At 44.1% G+C, this 13,352-nt stretch overlaps 1 protein-coding gene across 3 annotated transcripts in view; it reads left to right on the top strand.

Moving 5' to 3' along the window:
- The window catches only part of LOC126356038 (unextended protein-like), a 482,388-nt gene that overhangs the window by 368,250 nt on the left and 100,786 nt on the right, over nt 1–13,352 (top strand). For all 3 annotated transcript variants that reach the window (XM_050006719.1, XM_050006735.1, XM_050006726.1), the window contains exon 4: nt 2,998–3,352. In XM_050006719.1, the coding sequence (XP_049862676.1) occupies nt 2,998–3,352 (355 nt within the window). The remainder of the gene's footprint in view (nt 1–2,997; nt 3,353–13,352) is intronic.

Raw genomic sequence — 13,352 nt, 5'->3', positions numbered from 1 at the left:
TAGACACCTATACTCTCTTCATCGAAACAGAACCCTCTGTTGAATAAACAAGCGTCATCGGGTTCTACGTCTACGTTTATACTCCGGAAGCCACCCAACGGTGTGTGGCGGAGGGCACTTTACGTGCCACTGTCATTACCTCCCTTTCCTGTTCCAGTCGCGTATGGTTCGCGGGAAGAAAGACTGCCAGAAAGCCTCCGTGCGCGCTCGTATCTCTCTAATTTTACATTCGTGATCTCCTAGGGAGGTATAAGTAGGGGGAATCAATATATTCGATACCTCATCCAGAAACGCATCCTCTCGAAACCTGGACAGCAAGCTACACAGCGATGCAGAGCGCCTGTCTTGCAGAGTCTGCCACTTGACTTTGCTAAATATTCCGTAACGCTTAGCAAATAATCGCTCTTCTTTGGATCTTCTCTCTATCTCCTCCGTCAACCCGATCTGGTACGGATCCCACACTGATGAGAAATACTCATGTATAGGTCGAACGAGTGTTTTGTAAGCCACCTCCTTTGTTGATGGACCCGATAAATCTCAACCTGGTACCCGCCTTAGCAACAATTAATTTTATATGATCATTTCACTTCAGATCGTTCCGCATGCATACTCCCAGATATTTTACAGAAGTAACTGCTACCAGTGTTCGTTCCGCTATGATATAATCATACAATAAAGGATCCTTCTTTCTATGTATTCGCAATACATTCATTTGTCTATGTTAAGGGTCAGTTGCCACTCCCTGCACCAAGTGCCTATCCTCTGCAGATCTTCCTGCATTTCGCTGCAATTTTCTAATGCTACAACTTCTCTTTATAGTACAGCATCATCCGCGAAAAGCCGCACGAACTTCCGACACTATCTACTAGGTCATTTATGTATATTGTGAAAAGCAAGGGTCCCATAACACTCCCCTGTGGCACGCCAGATGTTACTTTAACGTCTGTAGACGTCTCTCCATTGAGAACAACATGCTGTCTAAAAACTCTTCAATCCAGCCACACAGCTGGTCTGATATTTCGTAGGCTCTTACTTTATCAGGCGACAGTGCGGAACTGCACAGTCTACTCATTGAGACGTAAACTTTTATGTTAACAGTTTAACCCAGTAATAAAAGTTTAAGGCAGCTTGACTGACGGCACGTAAATACGAGTAATGTTTTTGATCTAGTATTTAAGAAAGAGAGCACTTAGTGATTTCCAACGAACCTTATTCATGATTTCAAATAACATTAAACTAATGCAAGATTTCCTGTAACTAATTCTCTGTGCCCTCAGTTACATCCACGTAATTTCTGTCTCACTGACCTCTTGATGATCACCTGTTATTTCAATACCATTATTGCTACATCTTTCATCAGCTCCGACTGAAATCTGTATAATAACCGACAATTAAATGTATGTAACGTTTTATCGACTTCAGCTGAGCGTAGCCCCTCACACATGAAAAAAAACCCTAAATGTAAGTATACATTGGAACAATCGGTTTAATGACCAACATTCCTGATAATAATGTAACATGGAGCAGAATGAGGCACTAATGCACACTTAGTAAACAATAATTTTTAATTATGAAAGGAATAAATCCAAACACGTTTATCACTGGTCACGAGAAATGATAATCGAGTTGATGTGTGTCAGCCATTTTCTTAAGGGCATTTAATTTTGCTTGCCGTTCTTCACTCTTGAGTACACTACACTCGTCTTTGTGATATGTATTGTAGTGTCTTTCGTTTGAAAACTTACGCTGGCCGCCTATTATTCGGCGGCATAGCAAACACTGTGAGTTTTCACCAATGGCTACAAAAAAGAATTGCAGTTCCCAGTCATTTTTAAACGACTGAGAACATAGATCTCCCGTCCTTTGCTTTACCACAGTACCTGCCATTTCTCAGTACTGCTCTGTTAAGGTTAAGGTTAAGGTTACGGTTACCAGGGGTAAACGAGACTGGGTATGTTGCGCTCTTGCTTGTACCACATAAACAGAGAAGTGTAGCCACCGCCGTTCATTTAGGACACTTGTCTAATAACAGATGTCGCTGTCGGACACGTGCGCACATGTGCAGCACTTCCGCACGTCTGCACACTGTGCAGCGTTTGACCGGCCCTGCTCTAGATACTTGTGGTACACGGCTGTTAGGAGGGAAAGTTCTTTCGCGTACTATGTGTAGAATCGAATTGGTATCCCGTCAGGTCCAGTTGACTTTCATCTGTTGAGTGATTCCAGTTGCTTTTCTATTCCTTGGACACTTATTTCGTTGTATCTGGTAGTCATACTCAATTTATTAAACCTAATTAAAAATTATAAAATGTACTAAATTTACACATAAAATTGCAGAAATGCAGTTTTTTGGGGAAGGGGTGCAGCTTTGGTAGTTCGCCAGTGGCGCGGGATCACCTCAGTACCTCCGTGTCCGGCTGGTGCCAGCACCTTCAGTTGTTGAAAGTATCAGAACTGAATCATGCGGTTATAATTTTGGCTACATAATAGAAATGTAATAAATCAATACTAGGATCATTCGATACGATATCTACTGTACATGCCCACATCTCGTGGTCGTGCGGTAGCGTTCTCGCTTCCCACACCCGGGTTCCCGAGTTCGATTCCTGGCGGGGTCAGGGATTTTCTCTGCCTCGTGATGGCTGGGTGTTGTGTGATGTCCTTAGGCTAGTTAGCTTTAAGTAGTTCTAAGTTCTAGGGGACTGATGACCATATGTGTTAAGTCCCGTAGTGCTCAGAGCCATTTGAACCATTTTTTTCTGCTATACAGTACTGATATAAGTATCAATTGGAAAGTATCGAGTAAAAAGTGTCGGTATCGAAATGAAAGTACTCGATACCGAGAAGTGTGGCTACTTTTTTTTTCGTTTCCCTAGAGCCCACAGTGCCATCTCCCATTGTTGTGTTGGAGGCGGTAGCAATGTGCCTCGCCGTCAGCTGCCAGCTAACCTGTGTCGGACTCTCGTCCTGGCTGACGTCGGACCATTTCTGCGACAGGTATGCGCGTGCCATCATGCCCGTGCGCAAGATGGGCAACTACCTGCTGTGCTCGATCCTGCTGGGGAACGTGCTCGTCAACTCGACGCTGACGATCGTCATGGACGAGCTGACGTCGGGCCTCGTGGCCGTGATCGGCTCGACGATGGCCATCGTCATCTTCGGCGAGATCACGCCCCAGGCCATCTGCTCCAGGCACGGGCTGGCAGTCGGCGCCAAGACCATCTACGTCACCAAGCTCATCATGGGCCTCACCTTCCCGCTCTCCTACCCCATCAGCCGCGTGCTAGACTTCTTGCTCGGCGTCGAGATCGGGAACGTCTACAACCGTGAGAGGCTCAAGGAATTGGTGAGGGTAAGTGCCACGTTTCAGCAAACCCTTGTTACGAACGTGTCACTATCTGCTATTTCTGTTGGTTCTGTAGATTATCTGGACACGTTTTTATTACAAGCGATGGTCGTCCGCCAGTATGGTACTTCCCCGCAGTAGTGTTATACCCACAGAACGCAACTCAGCTATTTTACGACTCTATTGATCTGACCGCTCTTTTTGTAAATCAAAGACCTATTGCGTCGAAGGAAGGCCCTATGTCTGCCATAACGTAATCTTCACGTAATAAAAGTTCGTTCTGATGTAACATAACATACATTTTCTGCTGATCCCTGAAATTTCAGCTGTTTTCGTGTGGTTAAATTTTCTATATCGGGTTAATCTTTTAAACATTATCCCCAGCAATACTAACATCTATTGCAGATCTGGACCACCTCTAATTCACAATGACTTAATAGGTTTTGCGGGGGCAACTTCTACAAAAAAAATTCCGCGAAAACCGTTTGGGGGCATCTTGATTGCAATAGCATTCTGAAGCAACTGAAGTATCGACGCAAAAGGTCAAAAAACCTCGAAATAGGTAAGGTTTCAGTCAAAAGACGATTTAATTAATTCTAACCAAAAAAGATGAAAGAGTATCGATTACATACAAAAAACCTAGTCTTGGGAAAATTCGAGTTCAGATTAATAATATGCAACCAAAACCAATCATTTGATATATAGTTATGGTAACCATATTCTGTTTCATTTTTATTTTGATATTTTTGTAGCGAATTTAGTTTTTTGTCCTCTTTTTAGTTCTTCGATCGTCATGTCATCACGGTTCAATCAATATATTATAAGCATAAACTTACTGCGAGCAGAAGCTTCAATCTGAGAGAGTTCCTGAATTTAACTTTGCGGCACTGAATCATACTGGAAATTGGCCTTCAGTGTCATCGGAAATTGTACAAATGATCAAATGGTTCAAATGCCTCTGAGCACTATTGGATTTAACTTCTGTCATCAGTCCCCTAGAACTTAGAACTTCATAAACCTAACTAACCTAAAGACATCACACACGCCAATGCCCGAAGCAGTATTCGAACCTGCGACTGCAGCGGTCGTGCGGTACCAGACTGTAGCGCCTAGAACCGCTCGGCCACTCCGGGCGGCTACAGATGGTCATTTATTCATAAGAAACCGTGATTGTGGTGTAGGGGTCTCTTCGACAGCGTAAGAATGACATTCCATCATAGTAAAGAAACAGCCACCGCAGTAGGAGGTGATCGATCATTTGTCAACAGCTCTGGAGAGCTTTCAGTGAGTTGGGCCAGTTCCTAGCAGAACCTCATGAGCTGTTTCAGATGATTATATTCTGCTAAATAGTGCGGTGGCTACACAGACGACGCCATATTGAAGTGGAGCAACATGTTTCTACTTTGTGCTTAATAATAATAATAATAATAATAATAATAATAATAATAAGCGAAAAATACTCGAACTCTCTGTTAATAATTAAAATCTCCTGAAACATTATATGAAGGCCCGGATCTGCAACCTTGGACAAATCAACCACCACACGGCGTTGTGGATTCGAGAATCTATTGACAGTGTCTCGCCTCTTGCGCAAAAATAATGGTTCAAATGGCTCTGAGCACTATGGGACTTAACATCTATGGTCATCAGTCCCCTAGAACTTAGACCTACTTAAACCTAACTAACCTAAGGACATCACACAACACCCAGTCAGCCAAAATAATGTACTTGGGTAAATCTCAGCCTGATCTAAATCGTTACGACGAAGTTTGTGATACATACATGGGAAGCATACAACCAAAAGGTCACCAATCTCGCTTACTTTTTGCGCTTTTGTAGTATATACTTAGATGAAACGAATAATGGTCAATAACGCTGTACTTTTTGAAGCATTTTCGAGGCACCGAGGTTGAAACTTTTCGAGCCTGTTGGATACCATAAGAAACCGCAGGCTGTCGAGCAGTGGCGTTATTACAATGTTCTAAGGCGTCAGACCATGAGTCTCGGATTGAATCTCATCTTTTCTATCCCAAATCTTCCACCAGAAACTTGATGGCTATTGTTGCAAACAGTGCACTGACAACATTTGTCACTTCGGGCGCGCAGCAGGTATGAAAGCAAGCAACTCCTGGCCCATGCCACGAATAAGAGACAGAGCTGATTTCTTATGTTGCTCCAAAAGCAAAGAAACAGTGTACATTGTTCGAAACAGGTAAAGTCCGGTATGACTTCACTGTGATACGCGCATAAATGTGCCGATAAATAAATAATTAAATCACTATTCCTTAATATATCTCGATTATACATCGGGTAGAATGTAGGATTATGACTACCATCATTATTATTATCATTTTTAAGTCTGAAGAAACAAGTTGTTGTGATACAACTGTTTGTCGAAAGACTATAAAAACATTGACTAGACTTGAATGCAGCACAGGCAGATTTTGTCTGTAGCCTTTGTCTTCTGTGCTAACGCTGCAGCCCGACGGCTGACGCTGTCGTTTGGTATTTACACTCCTGGAAATGGAAAAAAGAACACATTGACACCGGTGTGTCAGACCCACCATACTTGCTCCGGACACTGCGAGAGGGCTGTACAAGCAATGATCACACGCACGGCACAGCGGACACACCAAGAACCGCGGTGTTGGCCGTCGAATGGCGCTAGCTGCGCAGCATTTGTGCACCGCCGCCGTCAGTGTCAGCCAGTTTGCCGTGGCATACGGAGCTCCATCGCAGTCTTTAACACTGGTAGCATGCCGCGACAGCGTGGACGTGAACCATATGTGCAGTTGACGGACTTCGAGCGAGGGCGTATAGTGGGCATGCGGGAGGCCGGGTGGACGTACCGCAGAATTGCTCAACACTTGGGGCGTGAGGTCTCCACAGTACATCGATGTTGTCGCCAGTGGTCGGCGGAAGGTGCACGTGCCCGTCGACCTGGGACCGGACCGCAGCGAAGCACGGATGCACGCCAAGACCGTAGGATCCTACGCAGTGCCGTAGGGGACCGCACCGCCACTTCCCAGCAAATTAGGGACACTGTTGCTCCTGGGGTATCGGCGAGGACCATTCGCAACCGTCTCCATGAAGCTGGGCTACGGTCCCGCACACCGTTAGGCCGTCTTCCGCTCACGCCCCAACGTCGTGCAGCCCGCCTCCAGTGGTGTCGCGACAGGCGTGAATGGAGGGACGAATGGAGACGTGTCGTCTTCAGCGATGAGAGTCGCTTCTGCCTTGGTGCCAATGATGGTCGTATGCGTGTTTGGCGCCGTGCAGGTGAGCGCCACAATCAGGACTGCATACGACCGAGGCACACAGGGCCAACACCCGGCATCATGGTGTGGGGAGCGATCTCCTACACTGGCCGTACACCTCTGGTGATCGTCGAGGGGACACTGAATAGTGCACGGTACATCCAAACCGTCATCGAACCCATCGTTCTACCATTCCTAGACCGGCAAGGGAACTTGCTGTTCCAACAGGACAATGCACGTCCGCATGTATCCCGTGCCACCCAACGTGCTCTAGAAGGTGTAAGTAAACTACCCTGGCCAGCAAGATCTCCGGATCTGTCCGCCATTGAGCATGTTTGGGACTGGATGAAGCGTCGCCTCACGCGGTCTGCACGTCCAGCACGAACGCTGGTCCAACTGAGGCGCCAGGTGGAAATGGCATGGCAAGCCGTTCCACAGGACTACATCCAGCATCTCTACGATCGTCTCCATGAGAGAATAGCAGCCTGCATTGCTGCGAAAGGTGGATACACACTGTAGTAGTGCCGACATTGTGCATGCTGTGTAGCCTGTGTCTATGTGCCTGTGGTTCTGTCAGTGTGATCATGTGATGTATCTGACCCCAGGAATGTGTCAATAAAGTTTCCCCTTCCTGGGACAATGAATTCACGGTGTTCTTATTTCAATTTCCAGGAGTGTAGAAGGACCGGAAAGCTTTGGACCGAGCTTCCTCAAAAGCAACTCGGAAGTGCATGATGTTGGAGCAACCTTTTGGTGTGTTGGAGCAACCTTTTGGTGTATCTGTGAATCAAGGAAAAGAAGAGCAAAAACGGTGACCCTCTGGGTGTGTGCTTCTGTTGTTAGATATTGCGACGGATACCGTCTTGGATCCTGCCAATTACGACGCGGTAGAATTTTCAGTTGAGTATCCACCCAGGAGTTCCGTGAAGCACTCGTAATGTTCCTGAGAATTTGCGTTGGCTTCTGAACAATAGCAAAAGTTTTCTCGACGACTACCGTGACTAAATCCTCGATATGTTCAATAGGCGACGAGCCAGTTAAACTGGCAAGTCAAGGAGAAAACGTAATTTTGGAAACAGTATTCATCTCGCAAACTGGAGAAGAGTTTTTCGTGCTCTACGAATGCGTTGGATGGCACCTGTGAGCGTGCTAACACTTCATTGGTGTTGCGTGTTCACAGTGTGGAGCAGCATTGGTCTCCTTTGGTACTCAAGGATAACCCATATCGACACGTTAGGTGTGCGTTTATTGTAATGTTCTATAATGCTCTTTATGTAAGGATCTTCGGTTCTGTGACGTCACACTTCTTATCTGCCACAGTAGTCAAAACTGGAGCTAAGTTCCTTGTAAACGTGCGTTTCTGTACTTTGTGGGAGGAGTGGCCAACTTATATGCTTAATTTCGGTATTCATTTCATGTAAAAAAAATCATCCGTTTGATTTATGCTCTGTCGTGTGTGTTCTGTGTTGTTAAATTTACGTTGATATGTATTTATTTAACTAACTTTCAAAAATGCTTCACTATCTCGCTGACATAAATAAATATTAGTATAAATGTTGACGTTGTAGTTCATATGTGGCTATCGATTTAGGTAAGTTGGGTAATGAATTTAGCAGAGGAATTTACAACACTGCACACACAATCTTCATGTTTAATATGGTATTGTAAATAAGCCTTTGTGCACAATTGTGGTGCAATATTCAGTCGTATTTTGCGCCACGGAGTGTGAAATGCTACAAGTAAGAGTTAAAAAAAAGGCTGAATAAACGAGAGCCAGGGGTAGAAATAACTGCCGATTGTGTAGACAGTACCTATGTGTGCAGAAAACAGACTAAAATGCAATGAGTCATAAATTACGCTTCAGTTATCTTTTGGAACGAACTGCTTTCAGACTTAGTAGTAAACCAAACTCGTAAATATCTCTGCATCTAGACTTGAGACTATGTTTAAAGTCAACGAAAGGAAACGAATATTGTAAAATAAATATGCATTTTCAGTAGTTACATATTCTGATTTGAAACATCCTGAGTAATCGTACAGCAACTACGATCACAGTAGCCACACGAATGAAAACTTTCAGAGTGTATGTGTAAGCCGTCGGAGGCACCGACCAGCCCATTGTAATGGTAGGTATGTTTGCGTCAGATTAAACTTATGGACATAAATAAAATCATTGTCTACGTCGTAAGAGACGCCGAACTGCTTTGAGGGGGGGGTTTGTACCTCTCATTGTTGACGAAATATGCCGTCCCGTATTGATGTCGAATTTCTTGGCTCGCCACAAGGTCAAAGCTTCGGTCGCTCCCCTTCCTCAGTCGTATTAGTGAAACACCCTTATTCGCCATGCAAACTTCTGTTTCACGGTACTGTGCACGAATACCAGATTCACGGAACGGTTCGCGATTCTCAATCCGTGGAGTCATGTGCTGGTTTGGCATGCAGCGTGTACAACACGCGATCTTAAAGTTCTTCTTCATTTCTATGCCTACTTGTTTTTTTTTTCTGATCGTTTAATAGGTCCCCTCGGCCCACGGGTGCGTTATCCGTCAGAAAATGTTTTCAACGGCTTTGAATATCGTGCAGCTTTCATAGCGTTTGCATTTTACTGGCATATTGCCGCAATATCCAAAAACACTAGTGTACATGACTTTTGGTATGCCAATGTGAGCGCCTGTTTCGTTATATTCGGGCCATTTCCTATAAAATCTGTTGTTCGCCTATCTGTACTTATTGAACACACTAGTGTGGCCGAGGGTACTTTCATGTAGTACCGTTAACGACTCCCCCTCATTCCCTTCCACCTCTTTCCTCCTACCTATTCGGTTCGTGAATTGTGCACAGAAATTACGACTTCTGTAAGCCACAATAAGAAGCCGAATCTCTCTATGTTTACCATTAATCATTTCGCGAGAGAATATGTGGGCGGAAGTAATTTGTCAGCTGATTCTTGTTGGAATGCACGCTCTCGGAATACTACCTGTAAACCTCTGCGTAATGCAGAATACCTCTCATGTAATGCCCAGTACTGCAGTTGCTTGTCATCTCTGCGAAGCGTTATCGCTTAATAACCGAACCCGTTTCGAAAGACGTCTTTTTTCTTCGCGTCTTTTTTTGTGTTCACCAACCGTATGCTCCCCAACTGTTATTTATTTTCAGAATTATTGAAAACTACTACATTCATCCAATTATTCCTTGTTGTGAGATGATAACGTGTGCCACTCTGCCAACAAGCTTGATTTGATACAAACAGTAAACTAGCACTATTGGGATTATGTTTAGAGCCTCAATTTTCATGCAATAATACGTACAATTGGAAATTGTAGCTTCACTATTGTGTTGTGATGTACCTTAATTTATAATTTTGTGGACGCAACGGAATTTCTACAACAGGTTTCCGGTTAGCAGTCTTTCTTAGTCGAATTTTAGTCGTTACATTGGGAACACTGGACGTTATGAGTCGTGAAGCATTTCTTAGTAAAATTTAGTCTTGTGTATTCAACGATTGCTGTTAAACGTTGTCCAACGTAAACAGATTCTTTTGGCTCGTAAAGTTCGCTTAACACACAAGTTTTATGACTGATTTGTGTCTAATGTTGTAGGTTTCGTATACTCATCCCCGTAACCAGATGGTTTCTGTAGCAGCTTTTGTAGGTTGAAGGGCTCTATAAAACGACAATTCTGTCGTTAATTTTTGCCTTACCGCTGGAGAATTTTGTAACTATTGAACTTCTCAAACTTCCCTTAGGTTGCTTAAATAAATTTGCGAAGAAAGTGATTATGTTTGAAAGAGGACATAATTCCACCAGACTATGTTTAAAATATTTTATTTGGACTACCAGTTGGAGGTGCTGCACATTCTCAAGTGCTTCGAAAAACATAAACTAGCCTAAATAAAGAGTGCTAGAACACGAAAGTCGTACCACTACAGCGTTAAACTAACATAGTAGTTCCAGTTGTAACATATGTGGTTACATCGTTTATATTTCGTTAAAAAAAAACACATGCCGTTGAAATGACAACGCTCTATTTACGTAAGTTATTATAGGTGCCTACTATCTTCGTTCAATGCGACATCCAATGTAGTTGTGTGACGTTCAGATTCCAGCTCTGTTTATGGAGTGTTTTGATTTTTAGAATCACTTGAAAACTGGCGGTGCCTGGAACTAGTGATGCAAATAAAATACTTTAAACACAACCTGGTGGAGTAATGTCTTCCTTGAGATCTGAGGCTGTGGGGCCCACCCAAAAGAAAATAAAAGTGGTTATGATACGTTTGTGAAGTTGAACTTCAGTAGCACGTTATTGTACTAATGGAAGCATTTCCTATAACCGAAGTTAGTTGCACCAGGACTTGCAGATTAGTTCCAGTAGTCTGTTAGTGTACGATGAAATATAAGTCCTTTTGAGGAAGATTTAAGCATTTTCGCTGTTTCGATCTATTTTGGTCATGACAGGTAAGTGCTACGCTATGATATCATGTAGTCTCTTGCGAATGTTTGATCTCGAGAAATTTTTTTCCGGGGATCGCGCTACTGCAGTTGGAGTAGGTGGTGGTGACTTGGCACTAATGAGCGCCATCCGCGCAGTTTTGTGATTCAGTGACGTGATGTCATTCGCTGATTCCTCGCACCGAACGTCATCACAGCCTCTTAGCTGGCATTCGGCAGCGGCTGCGCAGATTCTCAAATGCGTGCTGCCGCCTTCTTGTACCAAGCTGGTAGTTCAACTTGTACGACTTTTCGTCTGACTTCTCCTTATTTTTAATTGCTGTTGAAACACTTTTGCGATTGAATAGGGTTTGTTGTGTATTACTTCGCACACAAAAGCAGAGAGAGGTAGGCTACAGAATGATGCAGCAGCTGACGTCGTAGGGAACCTGGACAGTAGCATAAATGATCAGCGCACTCCCAAATATAGTAAACAGAAGTTTTCTTGCAATTACAGCTTTCTCCAAGCGCTGTGGAGACACTTAACACAGCAAAAAACAGCAATAAAGTCCAGCTATTACAAGAAGCAAACTGAAGTATCGTGCAGTGTGAGGATTTGAGGATTCTACTACAAAGGGCGTTCAAAAAATTTTGCACAGCCGTCTCTAATTTTTTGTTTTTTGCAGGAGGAGAATGAAATTTTTTGTGAACATGTATGGAACATTTAGCTATACATTGAGCCTACTCAACGTATCCTCCATCGCTGTAACGCATCTGGCCCAACGTTCTTTCCATGATGTAAATGCACTTTGGTAAAATTCTGGGGACTGAGTTTTGCACCATCGCTTGACGCAGCAAATTCGGTCTTTCTCACTATCAAATGTTTTACCGCGCAGGTGGGCCTTCAGACGGCTAAAGAGATAAAAATCAGACGGAACCAAGTTCGGACTGTTTTTCTCCTGCGTCATAAGGGCTGTATGAGGTTTGACATTGTCACATTTAATTGTGGAGCCAGGTTCCAAAAACTCAATGAAAATGACACCACACTGATCCCAGAAGAAGGAGGCCATCTCCTTTCGGCCTGCTGTTCGCGAAAGTCTTTGTTTCTTGTTCCGAGAGGAACCCGGATGACGCCACTCCATGGATTGGGTTTTGCTGTCAGGTTCGGACAAAAACAACCATGTTTCATCCTGGGTAACGACGCCGTTAAAATACTGTTTCCACTCTTCAGTAAAGGTCTTCGTGAGACCCTCGCACACATTCTTCCTCATCGTTTTCATTTCCCTTGTTAATAATGTAGGCATCCAACGTGCACAGATTTTTCTGTGCCTTGGTGACTACCAATGAGTCATTTTAGCGAACTGTCGTGTCGTCACACATCTGTCATTTTGGATGATTTGATCATTGGTCTCCTTATTCACATCACGCACTGCCGTCTATGTTCCACCGCATCGTGGATTGTCCAGTAGAGAGAAATCACGTTCTTTAAACATCTGCAACCTCCGCTGGATACTGCTGCGATCCACTGTGTCCTCCCCACAAACAGGGAGCAACTTCCTGCGAATCTGTGTGGCAGAGTCATCGCCGGTCTTGAAGAGGAACTCCATCGCACACCGCTTTCGCAATCTGACACCTACTCCTCGGTCCATCATGCCTCACCTGTAAATAAATGAAAATACTTTTATATACCAACCCTATAGCTAAATGTTCCAAGTATGTTCACAAAACATTTCATCCTCTTCCTGCAAAAAATTAAAAAAAATTAGAAACGACTGTGCAAATCTTTTTGAACGCTCTTTGTACTAATGCACGAGCGAAATTTCGAAGGCTGCCTAAAACTGAAGACTGCTGAAGCCTGAGACTGGGCGTTCGTTGTATCTGCCGCTGGCCATCCTATACCGAGACGGCGGAGAGTGCTCGCAGTCGGAGCCACTGAAGGCAAGGCTCAGCGGCCGCGCATCATTGCCCCGCGCGACCGCTATCGGCACACTGCGTTTCCGTTGGCAACTGTGAGACGCTAGTGAGAGTGCTATCGATCTACGACATCACAGGCTTTAGGTAGTTGGGTTCCATCGATCATTTGGTTAAGTACAACGATTTCAATCCACCGCTTCCATTTCCACTACCTTAAAGTGTTTCTCTTCGCTATAAGCATATCATCACTTACGGCATCGTTGTGTATGTGCGAAAAATGTCAATTCGTACCTGGCCCCGATCTTCATTTATGTTGTTGTTGTTGTTTATCTGAAGATTACGTGAGTGCACTTCTACGTGGTATTCTAAATTGTGCGAGTCTTTCCATATCTGCAAAGTGACTGCAGC

Source organism: Schistocerca gregaria, chromosome 1 (genome assembly GCF_023897955.1).
Source record: "Schistocerca gregaria isolate iqSchGreg1 chromosome 1, iqSchGreg1.2, whole genome shotgun sequence".
Classification (NCBI taxonomy): Eukaryota; Metazoa; Arthropoda; class Insecta; order Orthoptera; family Acrididae; genus Schistocerca; species Schistocerca gregaria.
The sequence above is the reverse complement of the archived record's forward strand: the minus strand, read 5'-3'. Positions and strand labels throughout refer to the sequence as shown.